Raw genomic sequence first — 18,506 nt, forward strand, 5'->3', positions numbered from 1 at the left:
GGCAGTATTCCACAGCACTGTGCGTTTTGTTTTCAAAGTGTTAAATACATGATGCACTCCAAACACCAGTTCAGTGCATTTTCTCACCTCAGGTGTCGTTCACTTACCAGACCTTTAACCTCCATAGTGAAGAACGTATTTCCAGTTCCAAACCCTAATGATGTTGGGTTAATAATGACCATTTCCCGCCCTGGCAGGTTGGCTCAATGGTAGAGCATCGGCCCGGCATGTGGAAGTCCTGGATTCAATTCCCAGTCAGGGCACACAGGAGAAGCGCCCATCTGCTTCTCCACCCCTCTCCCTCTCCTTCCTCTCTGTCTCTCTCTTCCCCTCCCGCAGCCAAGGCTCCATTGGAGCAAAGTTGGCCCAGGCACTGAGGATGGCTCGATGGCCTCTGCCTCGGGCGCTAGAGTGGCTCTAACTACAAAGGAGCAATTCCCCAGAGGGGCAGAGCATCACCCCCTGGTTGGCATGCCGGGTGGATCCTGGTTAGGCGCATGTGGAAGTCTGTCTGACTGCCTCCTGCTTCTAACTTTGGAAAAATACAAAATAATAATAATAATAATGACCCCTTTCCTAAGCCAGTAGTGATGAACTCTCTGAGCTTTTTCCTCTGCTAACTCACAAGTCTAAAGAAAACTCTGTTTTCCTCCACAGAGAGAGCCAGCTGAAGAAGCCTTGAAGAGTAATAATATGAACCTTGACCAGGCCATGAGTAAGTGACACACACTCCTGAGTGCACTCCTTATATAGGCCCCCACTAGCACAGTGAGGGTTTTTACAAGTGTCTCAGTGTAGTCGTGGGTTAGGGCGGACTGCGGGCCGGGTGAACAGACCAGGCCCCTGTGCAGAAGGAATGTGCACTGTGCCCAGACCATGTAGTGAGTCTTGGTACTGGTAGGCTCTGGGGATGAGTGGCCACATTCCTCCTTGACGCATGCTTTTCTCATTTTTCCCCAGAGCTTCACCAGATAGCTGAATTGTTCTCCATCTTTTTTGAGGGAGGTGGTAATGGCACTTACGGAGCAAGTGTCTCCATGACACATGCCAGACTCCACACTAAGCACACTCCTCACACTGGCCCAGCACTGGCTCGCACAGTGTACCGACTCTGGGGACCATCACAGGACAGCAGCCCTCATTCTGGAGCCACCTTAAAAATCACAGTTGTTATGTTAAATGTTCACGTGTAAAAGACAAGGTTTCTGCTTCTGGGGACACGCAGGGTTGGCCCCACATATCTCTGGCTGTAGCATTTTGTCAACCAGTCAACACATGCCTTGTTTTATGTGTGCTTCTATTTAAAGACCTCATTTGAGATCTTTCTCACAAATAATCATATGCCCTATTTCTCCATAATGAAACAGCTAAGAAGGGTTTAACGTGGCTCACCCTGAGTAATGTGACCGTAAGTTTCTTCAGCTTTTAGACGCCTGAGTCCACACTTAGCCACTTTCCCATCTTTCCCCCTGCTTCATCACACACTGTAGGTATTCCTTAGCCCTTTCCAACAGCCGTATGTGCGGACAGGTGGCTTTCCTTTCCTTGCTCTGGACATACTGATGGTTGGCTCATTAGCACTGAGCTGGTGGCTGACAGCACCGTCACACGGTCTGAACAGCGCCCGTCTAACCCACGTGCTTCCTCCACAGCATTCTAGCACACTGTGCTCGGGGACCTTTTAACACCACAGTCAGAGATGGATTAAGGTCGGTTGAGGCCCCGGGCACAGAAAATATTGGGCCCCTTAAAAAAAGAGAGACAGGGCCTAATAAAAATATGTTAACCATATTTTTAAATAAAAAATATTATGTACTATTAATGTTAAAAATTGCACATATGAAACCAACTTGGTGTCATTAGAAACCATTAGAAAGAGTAAATTTGGGGTTTTATGGGGCCTTTCAGAAGTTGGGGTCTAGGGTGCGTGCCCAGTGTGCCTGCCATTGAATCCTCCTCTGACCACAGTCCCCAACAAAAAGCACAAAGGTGTGCAGATGTGACACTGAGTAGACTACAGGGGACATGCGTTTGCCGTGTGAGTGCTGGAGCAGAGAGTAGGGTGTTGTCTCGTTGAACCTGAGTTTCCCTCACCCTGCACGTGTCCATAGGTGACCTCAGAAAGACTGTGATTATTGATTTGGGGCCACAAGAAAATTGTAGCTAGTAGTTGACTTCACAAGGACAGAATCTGCCAATGACAAGGATCAAGTTTCTAATCGTGTGCAGTGCCAAGTGTCAGGCAGAGCTGCCCAGACAGGGAAAAGGCAGGGTGAGCGCTACAGGAGTTAGTTCTGTGTCCAAAGTTAACATGAGCTAAACAGACAGACTCGCCAGGTTGCAAACCATGAGGACAGACACTGTTCAGCATTGTGTTGTGTCCCCAACAACTAGAAGAATCCTTGCAGCTAGTAGGGACACAGTAAATGGAAATCCATGACCATGGGTAGAACAAGGGATCTGTTTTAGACGGATGGTCAGGGAAGGCCCCTCTGAGAAAATGACCACCAAAGTGAGGGATGGTCCCAGGGGAGAGGACGACTGAGCCCTGTGGGACAATGTGGCTGGGTGGAGCGAGTGCAGAGGAATGGAATGAGGGCTGACAGCCAGGCTGGCAGGCAGGCAGACACGGGCCAGAACCAAGCCCAGGGCCTCTTTGTTTTCCGGGGGTCGAGGGTCTTGTGGTCAGGGTCGTGACTGGTCTCTGGGCGGCTTTTCTCGAGCATTCCTGCTGTCTCCAGGTGCTCTTCTGGAAAAGAAGGTGGACATGGACAAGCGTGGACTGGGAGTGACTGACTACAATGGAATTGTCACCAAACCCCTTGGCTGCCGCCCACCAATCTCCAAAGAGTCTTCCGTGGACCGCCCCACCTTTCTTGACAAGGTATGGATTTAGGTGGTTTTGTCTGTCTGTTTAACAAGAGGTGTTTTTCATTCTATCTGTGATCTTAAGGGAAGCCAGATTAAAACCCCAATTTTCCGAATATATATAAATGTTTAACTCATAAGAGGTAGTGTTATGTTATATATGATGTGATGAGGAATAAAAAGTACTAAAATTGGAAACTGATTTTCATTTTATTGGGTGAACTTTGCTGGGTTTTCTACTTCAATTTGTCCAACAGAGAAGGGCATCTGATTTCATGTTACTATCCGATTTTATGTGCATAATTCTTCCAGTTGGAATTGATGTGTTCCATGATGATTGAGTAAGGGACCCGAGGTGTCTGGGCATGGCCCAGCCTTGCTGGCCCTGCATGTGTCAGCCATGCTAGTGTCTGCAGGGTCTTCACCCTGGGTGTTTAGCACGTCCTGGCACTGGTTCAGTCTGTCAGTGTCATCTGGAGGAATGTCCCCTCCCCAGAGAGTGTGACTTCAAAGGGCAAGGCAGCCTCACACTCAATTCCATCAAAATATGGAACCTGAAAAATAAAACAGAAGTCAGAAAGGACAAGCTAGGAAAACGGGCAAGGCTCACAGGAGAAGAGAAGGGCGTCCTCTCTGTTTTCAAGAGAAACAGGGTTCTTTATCCCAAGCTCCTCCCACGTCCTGGCCCCACTTTGCACCAGTGTGACCAAGGATCAGAGCCACAGTGGTCAGGTGACATTGGAATTTCAGATAAATAATTTTTGAAGCTTGTCTTCTAAAATATTATTTGTCTGAAATTCTAATTTTACTTGGCATTCTGTATTTTTATTTGTTCATTGCAAGAGCCTGAGCAGTTTCCTTTTTTGTGGAGTAACATTGCAGGTCTGTTGGGAAGGTAGATGGGATCAATACATAAAGGACCTGACACAGAGCATGACCTCAGTAAGTGTAACAAAATTTATAGGATTCTGTTTGCTCTAATACGTACCCAATTAGAATATTAGATCAGAGACGGGTTGCTGTGTTTGTCCATTAGAAACAGTTGGCCATCCTGTCAACAACCTCCCCGCCCAGAGGGCACCGAGAGCCTCGGCAGCACCTCAAGGGAGCCTGTCTGTTTGGAAATGGTTGTAGAGGGTTTCCAGATCAAAGCTTCTGTCTCTCCTGACTCTCAGCCCTAGGCAGGGGCAGTGGTGGTGCGAGTGCTGTAAGCTAACGTGTTTGTGAAATAGTTGTTAACACTGAGATAGCATCTTAATCCTGTTTCTCTTTTCTCTTTCCCCCCTTCCTTTTGCCCATGTTCCCTGTCCTGTTATGATCCTCCTTCTTGCTCGTTTTCCTCTTTCTTCATCCATGTTCCTTGTTATTCTTGGGAAATGGCTCTGTGTTCTGTCTGCAAACGGACACGGCACACAGCTCAGCCTTTCTTTCTCCAATCAGGACGGCGGCCTCGTGGAAGAGCCCATGACTTCACCATTTTTGCCTTCGCCAAGCCTGAAGCCCCCACTTTCAAACAGTGCCCTCCCTAATCAGGCCCTGGGTGGGATTGCCTCAGGGCTGGGCATGCAAAACTTGAATTCTTCTCGACAGGTAAGGCTGCCAGAAAGCCAGTGCCCACTCTGTTTTGCCTGCCTTTAACGCTTCTTATGTTAATTATACCTATGTTAGTTAACACCATGTTTTAAAATGTGGTTGAATATGTATAGGTAGTTGAAATACTCCAAGGCTTTTCCTTTAAGTGATTTATGGCTGTCAAGACTGGAATCCAGTTCTTGAGATTTGGCCATGTTATAGGAAGTGCTGCAAGGTTATATTTATGATTCCATGTAACTAAAATGCATCTGCATTTGGCCAACTCACTGCTCGTTTGAATGGTGCTTGTTGCAAAGCAGCCAGCAGTGGCCAGATTCATGCACGGATGGAAACCTTAAATGTATTGATCTGCCAAAACACCACATGCATGTCTCCCGTAAGGTTCTCAGTGATTTTCAGAGAAGTATGTCAGCAGTTTTCCCTGCCTTTGACACTCGGGGAAGTGAAGTCACTGTCAGACATTGCTGAAGTGTTTTGACTGATGGCTGCCCCAGAGACTCTAGAATGAAATGATGGGCGAGCAAACCATGCTCGTTCTGTCTGGAGAATATCTCTCCTCGTTGATTTTCTGATTGATGAGGCTGACACACACCCTTGAGGTGTCTTTTTCAGTAAATGCTGTGACATTTGGGGTGGCTGAACAGCGCCCTGCATGCCTATTGTCAACCCTAATGATCAGCCATGCCCCTTGCACTGTGTGCAGTGTTCCAGCCTGTTGACCCTTGGGATCTGACACGGCCAAGCTGGGCAGTTCCAGGGGACACCTGCCGTCACATATTTCACCTGCAGGCGGGGTTTCTATCCTCTCAGACACCCCGGCCCGCCGAGCAGAAGGCAGTGTCACGTAGTGATTGCCTGAATGGATCCCCGTTCATTCAGTCTTGGGTTCTGTGGCTGAAATCACAGCTCTGTGTCCTTCATGAAAATCAGGCCCCTCTGTCACTCTGTTACTCCAAACTCATCCTCCTAGGAATGTAGATTATCCAGAGCCATGCCTGCGCTGCTCTGTGCCTTGCCTGTGCCTTGTTTCAGGGCACTTCAGAGCTGGCCCTGCTGAGACTTACATGCATGGCAAGCTCCCTAGGCAGAGTTTCCATCGTCCATAACCAGGTGAAACAACACTCACTGAAAAGTCACACTGGTGCAGGTTGACAGGAGGGAGTAGGAACCATGTTGCATTCCTGATTAGGGAAACAGGTAATTTCACACACCGTGTTCCTGCAGCTTCAACTCTGACAACTCTGTACCCCCGTCCCCCAGCAGATACCGAGTGGCAATCTGGGTATGTTTGGCAGTAGCGGAGCAGCACAAGCCAGGACCATGCAACAGCCGCCACAGCCACCCGTGCAGCCGCTGAACCCCTCCCAGCCCAGTCTCCGTGCTCAAGTGCCTCAGTTTCTATCCCCTCAGGTCAGACCTGCACACGGCCAAGCTAGCTTTCTGTGGGATCCTGTGCCACAGTGACATTGCTGTGACATCTGCTTCTCCCGGCCCAGAAGGTTCTGAGAACCCCTCCTGGGGTACCTCAGCTGGGGCCAACCTGACAGCCAGCAGTGCTGGGGGCCACTCCAGCCTGAGGGGCAGGAAAGATGGGTCCTGGGGGACAGGCAGCAGTTTTCCCCTCACTTAGCAAACCAGCTGTTCCATCACCACACTGTTACAGAGTGTTTTCCGTCAGTTGATTTGTCTTCTTCATCTAAAAAAATTCATTCTTCAAGAAAATTCTACATGTCTACCATTAATAGAAAAGTCAACATTTTTTTAATGCACACTCAACAGCTAGTAAAGTAAAATCATCCTGCTAACTAGATAGACACTCAGTGGGCATTACCGTGGCCAGTGCCTGGCCCTTGGCTGGTTCCAGGCACTGTCCAGGTTAGGGCTGCCAGAGCCACACAGGTGTATGTGCCCGCCAGCAGGCGGGCCTGGTTCCACAAGCAGGAGGACCACTTTCCAAGCATGTAAACTCAAGAAGGGGTGACTGCCCACCCTGGAACAGGACTCCATTGGGGGGGCGTGGTGCCACCAATGGGGAAGCATGTACATTCCTGCTCTGATAATGCTGCACTGGTGAGGGAGTGTGCCCCTCTCCTGAGCTCACGTGCCCTGTCTGCAGCCCTGCACTCTGACAGGTGACCCACAGTCACTCCTAGAAAAGAAATTGAACAGTTAATTCATAACTAGAATATTTGGAGGAAGAAATCTTTTTCTTCCTTTCCCCTCCCTTTTTCCCCTCTTTCCTTCCTTATTCTTCAGAAAAATATGTTAAGTAATGTTAAATGGTCTGCAAATTTTTTAATGGCTTTTGAAGTTCACTAATGAGACAAATATAATTGCATTTAATGATCAGTTTTTAATCTGGAAACTACACAGACAAATATTTAGTAGTGGTTCAGTACTCATGGTGTGTTTTGTGTTAAACAGGTTCAAGCACAGCTTTTGCAGTTTGCAGCAAAAAACATTGGTCTCAACCCTGCACTATTAACCTCGCCAATTAACCCTCAGCATATGACGATGTTGAACCAGCTCTATCAGCTGCAGCTGGTGAGTGGAGAACCCCACCCGAGTTCTGAAACAGAGAGGGCGTGCTCCCTGACAAGCAGATGACATGCATGTGGAGGCGCCCACAGCACACACACTGACTGTGTAGAACCAGTCGTTGCAACACTTAAATGGCAAACTGTGAAAAGAATTAGAAAGTGTTTCACTTGCAGTAGTGGCTCCTTTGTGTTCCCAGCACATCTCAGATCTTGCACTCAGGCAGGTCACAGCTGGGGCCTTTGGCTGGCCTTCCTCATCCAGAGGTTCTCATCCTGCCACGGAAGACAAAATCATTTTGGTAACTGTTTTCTAAATTTTCTGAGAACGGAATACAGGAATATCATTCTGGAAGCATGAGAGGAGTTATTTTGTTACAGAGGGCATGCCTCAGAAATTAGGACTTGATTCTCAGAATCCCTGCTGAGAATGGCTGGTATAGCCTGATAATTCTTGGAAGTTTTATAATCTAACCTGTCTTGAACTCTGAGTTTTTAATTTTTTTTTAATTTTTCTTTTATTAATTTTTTAGAGAGGAGAGAGAGAGAGAGAGAGAGAGAGAGAGAGAGAGAAGGGGGAGGGAGGAGCAGGAAGCATCAACTCCCATATGTGCCTTGACCAGGCAAGCCCAGGGTTTTGAACCGGCGATCTCAGCATCCCAGGTTGACGCTTTATCCACTGCACCACCACAGGTCAGGCCAAACTCTGAGTTTTTAGCAGTCTCGGTGCTTTTGCTATAAAATGCCATGTCATTGTATCCCTATGGACTGAATTTGTATATACTAAAGGACCACATGTATTGTCCTTTTTTAAAATTATTTTTTAACTTATTGATTGATTTTAAAGAGAAAGGAAGGGAAAGAGAGAAATATCAATTTGTTGTTCCTCTTATTTATTGGTTGATTCTTATATGTGCCCTGACCAGGGATAGAATCTACAACCTTGGTGTATCGAGATGATGCTCTAACCAACCGAGCTACCTGGCTGTGGGGTTTTTTTGTTTGTTTGTTTTGCTTTAATATATTGACACTTGATTTATTTAGAAGGCTTGTACCACAACTTCATCTCCTAGAAAATGATCAGGAATCATAGAGAAAGAAAAGACCTCCAGTAGACAAAACAATTGTCATCAAACTGTTCCTTGCAGAAGAATCCTGAGCGCTCTCAGTCCTGACCCTTTCCCTGCTTGTTAGGTACGCATTTGACCAGTTTGAGTGTCTGCTTTCCCAGTAAGTAGCATGCAGGAAGGAAGAGGGGAGAACCTGGAGACAAGTTGTCATGTTCATGAAGTATGCAGAACTCTGGACTCTCAGACTGTTTCCCCATCCATAAAAGTGAAACCGGCCCTGATTGTGTGGTGGCAAGGCTTCCTGAGGCCTGCGAGCCCTGGGCAGGTGGTTCAGAGATAGTCCTGTTCTTCTCAGCCACCAGCTATAGGAAGAGACCTTGATCTCAAAGGCGGAGAGGAAACCACCACGAAGCATTATTCACAACTCTCACTGGGGAAGAATCACTTTCTGCTACTTGCGAGTAGTTCTGTGTTCTGACACTGTGCACGGCTAGTTAGCGTCCAGCAGTTTATGACCTGTTGCTCCTGCATTATTGACCCCATTATGTGAAAGACACTACAAAAATGTTGAATTACACTTAATTCAATGCATACTGTTTTTACATTTTTCCCAGAAAAAAATGGTAAAATAAAGTTTCAGTGCATCCTAAGGTTATGTTTTAGGACCTGTAAGGATTCACAGCCCTGGCTGGATAACTCGGTTGGTTAGAGCGTCATTCCAGAGAACACAGTTTGCTAGTTCAATCCCTGGTCAGAGCACGTACAGGAACAGATTGGTGTTTCTGTCTCTCTCCCCATCCCTCCCGTCCTCTCTCTAAAATCAATAAATAAATTTTAAAATAAATAAATAAAAGGATTCACTTAAGTGAAGTATTTTATTCCTTCATAATTTACAGTTTAATGAGGCTTTCCAATAGTGTAGTCTCTACATTTATTTGGATTGTATTTTAATATATCCTCTTACTAAAAACATCCCAGAAAATCCATGTTGTATAAAAAGATATTGGCGATATTCAGCCAATAATTTGGAACAATCAGATGACCAAGCCTTCTGCATCTGTGTACAGAATAGTGTGACGGTCATTTTAGACGGGGCCTGTGTTGACAAATGGGTTGCAAATCTGAATTTCAGGATCCATGTGGACTGAGCTCATCACGCCACCCTTGCTACTTACAGGCTTTTGATATCATTATAAGAATAAGCCTGACCTGTGGTGGCGCAGTGGATAAAGCTTCGACCTGGAACGCTGAGGTCACTGGTTCAAAACCCTGGGCTTGCCTGGTCAAGGCACATATGGGAGTTGATGCTTTCTGCTCCTCCCCCCTTCTTTCTCTCTCTCTTTCTCTCTCTCCTCTCTAAAATGAATAAATAAATAAAGTTTAAAAAAAAAAAAAAGAATAAGTTTTGGCCCTGGCCGGTTGCCTCACTGGTAGAGCATTAGCACGACACGTGTGGATGTCCCAGCTTCAATTCCCAGTCAGGGCACACAGGAGAAGCAACCATCTGCTTCTCACCCCTCCCCCTCTCACTTCTCTCTCTCTCTCTCTCTCTCTCTCTCTCTCCACTTCCCATAGCCATGGCTCATTGGAGCTCTTTGGCCTCAGGTGCTGAGAATGGCTCCATGGCCTCCACTTCAGGTGCTAAGAAGAGCTCAGTTGCTGAGCAACAGAGCAACACCCCAGATAGGCAGAACATCATCCCCTAGTGGGCTTGCCAGGCGGATCCTGGTCAGGGTGCATGCGGGAGTCTGTCCCTGCCTCCTCTCTTCTCACTGAATTTAAAAAAAAAAGTATTGGCTCTGGCCGGTTGGCTCAGTGGTAGAGCATTGGCCTGACGTGCAGGAGTTCCGGGTTCGATTCCTGGCCAGGGCACACAGGAGAAGTGCCCATCTGCTTCTCCACCCCTCCCCCCTCCTTCCTCTCTGTCTCTCTCTCCCCCTCCCTCAGCTGAGGCTCCATTGGAGCAAAGATGGATCGAGCGCTGGGGATGGCTCTGTGGCCTCTGCCTCAGGCGCTAGAATGGCTTTGGATGCAACAGAGCAACGCCCCAGAGGGGCAGAACATCGCCCCCTGGTGGGCATGCCTGGTGGATCCCGGTCGGGAGCATACAAGAGTCTGTCTGACTGCCTCCCCGTTTCCAGCTTCTGAAAAATGAAAAAAAAAAAAAAAAAAAGTATTATTTCATTTTACTCTCATTTTTTTTTACTTCTAGTTAATATGACTTGATCAGAAGAATTCTGATCTCATTAACTGAAAAATTATTACTGACAAACTTTATTACCAACACTCACCAGGGGTCCTGTCTGGGGTCCTATATAGAAATCCAGGCACTGGAAGGGTTTGGAAAAGGCATTTCTCCTTTTGAGAAAGTTACTTGGGCCTGACCTTTGGTGGCACAGTGGATAAAGCATTGACCTGTGTTGCGGTACCTCAGTTGTTCATTGATTGCTTTCTCATACGTGCCTTGACCGGGAGGCTACATCAGACTGAGTGACCCTTTGCTCAAGCCAGCAACCTTGGACTGAAGCTGGTGCGCCTTGCTCAAACCAGATGAGCCCGCGCTCAAGCCAGTGGCCTCGGGGTTTCAAACTTGGGTCCTCTGCATCCTAGTCCGATGCTCTATCCACTGTACCACTGCCTGGTCAGGCCCCCTTTTTCTTTTTAACTAATGTATTGAAATCAAGCCACATGTTAGTGCCTTTCTTACAGTGTTTCTTGTTCTCTTTCTGGTGGCAGGCATACCAACGTTTACAAATCCAGCAGCAGATGCTACAGGCCCAGCGGAACATGTCCGGACCCATGAGACAGCAGGAGCAGCAAGTGGGTATCACTGGGCTCAACTGGCTATGCGCTCTAGTCCTTCCTGCTCCAGGAGATGCTTAGCAATGGGCTAGGCTGTTGTTGTTGGTTTTGTCTCATTAAAACCTCCCCTTTTACAAGTCTTGGGGTCATGTAGGTTTGGGAGGAGGTTGGCCCAGCCAGCGGTGTCCCAAGCGTAAATGTAGTCAAGACTGACAAATGAGTGACAGCTGTCCCTTTCCCTGCTAATTGTGTCCACTGCCAGGTCGCACGCACAATCACTAACCTGCAACAGCAGATCCAGCAGCAGCAGCGCCAGCTGGCCCAGGCCCTGCTCATGAAGCCCCCGCCACCCCCGCCGCACCTGTCTCTGCACCCCTCTGCAGGCAAATCGGCCATGGACAGCTTCTCCCCACACCCTCAGGCCCCCGGCCTGCCTGACCTGCAGACCAAAGAGCAGCAGTCTTCACCCAACACCTTTGCTCCTTACCCTCTTGGTGAGTCTCTGGTCTGAGCCACCACCCAGCTGCCGGGGGGGGGGGGGGGGGGGTCACGTAACGACTGAGATGGGAAGGTCATGGGGACCCGCCACTCCCAGCAGTCTGAGAGCTGCTGTTTCGGGCGTCTCCTGGGTGTGCAGAGCAGGAGCTGTTCTATACATACTTCCAAAGTGGACTCTTGTAGAGCAGCACTGGCAAAGGCCCCTCATGTCCCTTGTTTTTTTTTTTAAACATTTTCTTTATTTATTTTAGAGAGAGAGAAAGAGAGAGAGCAAGAAAGGGGGAGGAGCAGAAAGCATCAATTCTCATATGTGCCTTGACCAGGCAAGCCCAGGGTTTTGAACCAGCAACCTCAGTGTTCCGGGTCGATGCTTTATCCACTGCGCCACCACAGGCCAGGCTCATGTCCCTTGTTGAGTCCTGGTTTGCCTGACTTGGCAACCCCTGTCCTCCTTTATCAACTGCAGGGGAGGGAGTAGAACCACGCTGCAAGAAAAGGTGTTCAGATTCATATGAACCAGACACTTCTACAAAGCAACAGAAGGCGAAAGCAACCAGGCCAGCACGTGTGTACTGACCCCTGACCAGCAAGGGCAGCTCAGCCCTTGGCACCCACAGGCCCATGGATGACACAGTGCCACCCTCACCCTCGGGCACAGGGCAAGGCCACACAGATAGCCAGGAGAGAGAAGCGAAGCCCTGTAGGCCTGTCGGCTGGCTGTTAGAGTCTGCAGCCACAGGGCAAAGGGAGTCAGTGACCTGGGAAACACATGTCCAAAGGGGCAGAGGCCAGTTGAGTGGTAGTGAACTTACTACTAGCTGATAATGTCTCTTTCTAAACTGCTACCAAATGTCTTTGAAAAGTGGTATATTCTAATCATGTGGGCACTTTCTACTGGACGTACAGCCAATGCGGGGAGTCTTCAGCATGACCTGGTTATTCTGTCTCCATGTCACTTCCCACCCATCATTGCCTCTAGAGTCTAGTATTAAGGACCTAGTTTAAGAATTAGACCGCTTACGTTGATTCCTAGCTCTGCCACTGACTGGCTCGCCACTTTCTTGTGCAATTTGCCTGGCTGCTATTTGCCTCAATTTTCCCATCTTTGAAGTGGGAACTTAACTTCAGTAGGTTCTTTTAAATATTAAACGAATTAATATGAAACTTTCTTAGGACAATGCTTGGCACATAACAAGTACTTTGTGAAATGTCAGCTGGTCATGTAAGCACTTCTTTTTTAAGAATAGTTGTTTCAGGAAAAATTGAATTCCATCTATTATCTTAAAATGCTTCAACTTAAGCTTCCTAGTATCCATCTGTCCTCTTCACCACTCTGACGAATAAAAGGCACTAATCTTTGCTCTTTAAAGATTTTTTTCTTAGTACAAATGAAAGATGCAGTGAATCTTCAAAATTAGATGAAGAATAATTCTGACAGAATTGCACAATATTCACATTGTTGTAGAATAAATGTATTGGAAATAAATAGCTAATAAAAGATAAGTTACGTAGCCAATGAAAGTACCGATCAGGTTGGTGCTCCGCACTTTTCCAGCAGCGGTAATCCCACCCGTCCCCTTCCCACAGCCTCTCCTCGGGGCCCGTTGTGTGCCAAAGAAGATCAGGCACGTAAAAACAGAGCGTGCCCTTCCTGGCCAGTGTTGCTGTATTACAGGGCTGGGAGGAGAAGGCGATCATGGTCACCCCATGTGGTGAAAGAAACCCAGGGCAGGGTCTACGCCTGGACCTCAAACAGTAAGATTTCAGTAGGGAGGACCTGGCACAGGAGAGAAGGTGCATCCAGGCCACTGTACTGACAGGCCCGGTGGTTGGCTGACCTGTGGAGGGAGAACAGACATGAGACAGAGGCTGGGAGAGGTGGGCAGACTCCGCTGTGGGATCTGGAGTCCTCTGACCACAGCTGCACCTGTGGAAGTGGAGATGGTCTGAGAGCAGAGACTGCAGTTGGCAGGGTCTGACTCGCAAGGTCTTTTGTTAGGTCTGCACAGTGCGTGTGTGTGTGTGTGTGTTCATTGCCAACTTTTAAAAATTGAGAAGTTTCAAATAAAAATGGCTCTGGCTTCTCTTGAGGATGGCGACATTGGGCCTGCCTTCCATAAGCACCGGCTGGCTTAGGACAAGCACCACCTGGTTTGCCACAAGCCTCACCAGGACACTACCGGTATTCGCATTGCCCCCTTGGCCCATGTAGCATTTGAGTTGGCAGCCCCTCGTTTAGAGTTAAGACAAAAATGATGAACCTCCTGCTCAGGAGTTAGAGTCACCTGTGTTTATGTAGCAGGGCCTGCGGGACAGAGCCTACAGCTGTGAGTACCTGGAACCCTGTGTGCACTCTCAGCTCACAACTGGTGTCCCCATGAGGGACTCTGTACTCCAACCTTTCTATCATTTATCGCCCTCTTCATCAACCCAGCACAGTGACAATTTCGTCAGAAACCCCAGTGCTGCCTGACCTGTGGTGGCGCAGTGGATAAAGCGTAGACCTGGAATGCTGAGGTCGCCGGTTCAAAACCCTGGGCTTGCCTGGTCAAGGCACATATGGGAGTTGATGCTTCCTGCTCCTCCCCCCCCCCTTCTCTCTGTCTCTCTCTCTCTCTGTATCTCTTCTCTAAAATGAATAAATAATTTTTTTTAAAAAAAGAAAGAAACCCCAGTGTCTGCTTCCAGCTATAACAACAGGTAAAGCAGGACCACACTCGTTGCCGCTGGGCAGCTGCAGCACCCTCACCCCCAGCAAATTCAGTTCCTTAAAAGTCTTTTGATCATGAATTCCTAAATTCCTTCCGAGCAGACTTCGGTAAGGGCAGCTCTCTGAAAATAGCACTGAGTCATCCCAACCAGCTTGTCCCAGGGCTCCTTCAGGGCACCTTTCACAGCTCGGACAGTGGTTTGGTCTGGAGGTTTCTATAAGAGACCCCAAGATCAGAAAAGATTTTCCTAGTTGTTTTGGGAAAAAAAAAATATATATATATATATATTTTTTTTTTTTTTTTTTTTTTTTTACAGAGACAGAGAGTCAGAGAGAGGGGTAGACAGGGACAGACACACAGGAACGGAGAGATGAGAAGCATCAATCATTAGTTTTTCGTTGCTCATTGCGACACCTTAGTTGTTCAATGATGGTTTCTCATATGTGCCTTGACCGCGGGCCTTCAGAAGACCGAGTAACCCCTTGCTTGAGCCGGTGACCTTGGGTCCAAGCTGGTGAGCTTTTACTCAAACCAAATGAGCCCATGCTCAAGCTGGCAACCTCAGGGTCTCGAACCTAGGTCCTCAGCATCCCAGTCCGACGCTCTGTCCACTGCGCCACCGCCTAGTCAGGCTGGACTTGTTCTGTTTCTAAGCAAGCAAGAAGCCTCAGAACCATTCTTAGCACAGAAAAAGTGAAATTAAGAGACTCATTGGTCTTAGAGGACTACTTAGTACCATTTCACCTTGATTCGGGAACGATGTTTCTAGAAACGTGTGCCTTTAAAAAGACAAGGTTCCTCTTTCCTACCAGCATTAAATGTTAAAGTATTTGGCTATGAATTAAATCTTAGATTGATTATCTACAAGAGCTTTAGAAAGTGGTAATTTAGAGGATAGGTACACCTATTCTGTTTTTATTTATTTATTTTTTTCTTTTTTTGAGAGAGAGAGAGACAGGGACAGAGAAGTTAAGAAGCATCAACTCTTAGTTGCTTTCACTTAAGTTGTGCATTGATTGCTTCTCTTATATATATGCCTTGACTGGGGCCGAGCCAGTGACACCTTGGTCAAGCCAGTGACCTTTGGGCTAAAGCTGGCAAGCTTTAGGATTGTGTGGACAATCCCCCTGCTCAAGCTAGCAACCTGTGCCAGCGAGCCTGCACTCAGAGCCATCAACCTTGAACCAGCGACCTCAGCATTCCAGGTTGATGCTCTATCCACTTTGCTTCCACTGGTCATGCCTAACAGTGTTTTTATTTTCAGCTGGACTGAACCCCAATATGAGTGTCAGCAGCATGGACATGACTGGCGGTTTGTCGGTGAAGGACCCATCTCAGTCCCAATCACGCCTCCCTCAGTGGACACACCCCAACCCGATGGATAATGTCCCTGGTGCTGCGTCTCCTCTCGACCAGAACCCCAGCAAGCATGGTATGGCTGCGCTACAGCAACCAACACGGTTCTTTTATTACTCATGCTGTATTTCTCTTGTAAGAACTCAGTGCTTAAAGCTGAATAAAAGCTACCCCATCGCGTTGTGAGGATGTAGGTCCCAGCTAGAAGTCAGACCTGAAACCTCCAGCCCCAGACCTTAGCTATGGCCCAGAGGAAGCCAGCCGTGCCCAGAGTAGCATACAGTGCAGGCCCATCCTACACGATTTTATTTAGGTCTGCGTTCTTCCACCCGAAGTGTGAGTCTACTAACAAACTTTTCAATAAAATGATAAAATGCAATCGAAAATCAAATGCTTAGGAAGAAAGGAGAAAGAAGCAAAAATGCTAATAACCATAGGAGGCAATCTGTTAAGCATTAAATTTAGCTCGGCCTGACCTGTGGTGGCGCAATGGATAAGGCGTCGACCTGGAAATGCTGAGGTCGCCAGTTCGAAACCCTCGGCTTGCCTGGTCAAGGCACATATGGGAGTTGATGCTTCCAGCTCCTACCCACCTTCTCTCTCTGTCTCTCTCCCTCTCTGTCTCTCTCTCTCCCTTTCTCTCTCCTCTCTAAAATGAATAAATAAAATTAAAAAAAAAATTTAGCTCGAACTTTCCTCATAAAAGCAAAGAAAACTTAATAGGGTATATAATTCTTTCTTGAGATATAAAGCATTCTAAAAAGTGAAAAAAAATTCTAATGGTCAATTTTACAAGAAAATCATCACATGCTATCTGGCGCTTTCCTTGGCATGAGAGAGCTCAGTGGCCTATGGCAAAGGGGTTAGGAGTCAGGCGTGTGGTTCGCATACCAGCCTGTCTTTCTGTGGTGAGGGCAGCATCAGAGCAGGGCGAGCACAGAGACTCCAGTCCCCACAGAGACTCATACATTGTCCCAGGGAGGGTTCCCAGGGCCAGCTTCCTGTGGTGTGTGGGTGCATATTATCAAGATGTCCAACCTGACAAACTAATGTGGTTCTTAAAGAGTTAGTCTTTCAAGAATGAAGTTACTTATTTTCAGAGAATGCTGGACTAACCATGCCTGGCACCTCACATTACTGAGAAAAGGGCAAGACCTGGTGCTGGGCACTGAGGGCTTAGGCCCCTGTCCACTCTGCTTCCTGCTCTCCCTCCCTGGTGCTTGGCAGTGAGAGCTCGGGGCTCCCTGACACTCTGTTTCCTGCTGTCTCTGCAGGTGCTATCCCTGGAGGTCTAAGCATTGGACCTCCAGCCAAGTCCTCCATTGACGACTCCTATGGCCGGTACGATTTAATCCAGAACAGTGAGTCACCAGCCAGTCCTCCAGTAGCTGTCTCCCATAGTTGGTCACGTGCCAAATCTGACAGTGATAAAATCTCCAATGGCTCCAGCATCAACTGGCCCCCAGGTAAGAGCGGGCAACACTTTGTGCAGCCATAGGTCAGAATGTACCCCAGTCCCAAGCAGAGCAGTGAGGCCCAAGAGAAACCAGGCCCTGAGCTGAGAATCCTGGAAGCATTAGCCTCATACCTTTGGCTTTTCATTGGAAATCTGCCTGTCAGATCAGTTTTGGGTGTGGTTGGCACCAAGCACTTCTCTATCCCCCGTAGTTCAGGGAAAGGAGAATAGAGCACTGCTCCGCCTGGTTTGAGCATCTCTCAGCTTCAGCACGCTGGCTGAGTGGAGTTACTATGACAGCCGTGACACCTGGTTCTGTTCTGCTCCAGAGGGGTGCTGACTTATGGAATGAAAGTCTGAAATATCCCTTGTGGTGTGATTAGATTATTAAATTTCCCATAAGTAATATTCATGTTTTAATCTTCATCTTATTTGGAATTTTCCAGAATTTCATCCTGGAGTTCCATGGAAAGGACTTCAGAATATCGATCCTGAGAATGACCCTGACGTCACTCCTGGAAGTGTCCCCACTGGGCCTACCATCAACACCACCATACAGGATGTCAACCGCTACCTCCTCAAGAGTGGAGGTGAGGGGGTGCCCTGCCTGCATTCATGTGGAACCCTCTGCGTGTGCTCGGCAGGGCCAGGGGTAGTCATGGGCTCTAAGGCAAGTGTGGCAGAAGACCCGTGGGTGGGTAGCTTCTCTAGCCATCACGGGCAGTGCAAAGAGGTCAGGTAGTACTTACAGTGGGTTTGGGCTCAGCGTTTTTCTAGGTTTATTAACAGATTTTATAAGCAATGTGTTATAAAGTCACAGTATTAACTGTTAATCTTTTTAATGAAAACATTTCTACTTGAAGTCTCTTTTAATTAAAAATGAACTAACTGCCTTTATTCATCTCAGTCTATGTTTCCTTTCTAAAAAAAAAAAAAAAAAAAAAAAAAAACTGGTAAAAGGATTAAAATCTATCTCCAGGACCTTTCTCCTGCCAGAAACTCACAGTGCAAAGTTTTGGCACAGCCTGTGTCAGCTGGGAGCTCCATGGAAGGGGTGATGAGCTGTGGAGTTGCAGGCGTAAGTGTAGATCTCCCGTGCGACCCTACGAAGGGCAGGAATGCTCTCCAGTAAGGCATGCAGAGGAGGACAGCTGTGGGGAGCATTGCCGAAAAAGGTTTATGATCAGTGTTCTGACAGTGCGAGGAATAGCCAGGTTTCCATAGATCAGGGGTCGGGAACTTTTTTGGCTGAGAGAGCCATGAACGCCACATATTTTAAAATGTAATTCTGTGAGAGCCATACAACGACCCGTGTAGGTTACACATTATCCAACAAAAATTTGGTGTTGTCCCGGAGGACAGCTGTGATTGGCTCCAGACACCCGCAACCATGAACATGAGCGGTAGGAAATGAATGGATTGTAATACATGAGAATGTTTTATATTTTTAACGTTATTATTTTTTTTATTAAAGATTTGTCTGCGAGCCAGATGCAGCCATCAAAAGAACCACATCTGGCTCGCGAGCCATAGGTTCCTGACCCCTGCCATAGATGCTTGTCACCATTGAGAACACTTGGGTAGGCCCTGGCCAGTTGGCTCAGCAGTAGATCAT

General features: G+C 47.6%; 1 protein-coding gene across 14 annotated transcripts in view; it reads left to right on the top strand.

Annotated features, from left to right (window-relative positions):
- TNRC6C (trinucleotide repeat containing adaptor 6C) overlaps positions 1–18,506 on the top strand; it is a 142,004-nt gene that overhangs the window by 108,594 nt on the left and 14,904 nt on the right. For 6 of the 14 annotated variants that reach the window (XM_066381362.1, XM_066381368.1, XM_066381371.1 and 3 more), the window contains 10 exons: positions 658–715; positions 2,724–2,884; positions 4,285–4,458; positions 5,722–5,871; positions 6,886–7,005; positions 10,805–10,888; positions 11,133–11,364; positions 15,344–15,511; positions 16,710–16,901; positions 17,338–17,481. In XM_066381362.1, coding sequence (XP_066237459.1) covers positions 658–715; positions 2,724–2,884; positions 4,285–4,458; positions 5,722–5,871; positions 6,886–7,005; positions 10,805–10,888; positions 11,133–11,364; positions 15,344–15,511; positions 16,710–16,901; positions 17,338–17,481 — 1,483 coding nt within the window. The remainder of the gene's footprint in view (positions 1–657; positions 716–2,723; positions 2,885–4,284; positions 4,459–5,721; positions 5,872–6,885; positions 7,006–10,804; positions 10,889–11,132; positions 11,365–15,343; positions 15,512–16,709; positions 16,902–17,337; positions 17,482–18,506) is intronic. The other 8 variants (XM_066381367.1, XM_066381370.1, XM_066381373.1 and 5 more) reach the window with 5 other exon arrangements.

Source organism: Saccopteryx leptura, chromosome 4 (genome assembly GCF_036850995.1).
Source record: "Saccopteryx leptura isolate mSacLep1 chromosome 4, mSacLep1_pri_phased_curated, whole genome shotgun sequence".
NCBI classification, from domain to species: domain Eukaryota; kingdom Metazoa; phylum Chordata; class Mammalia; order Chiroptera; family Emballonuridae; genus Saccopteryx; species Saccopteryx leptura.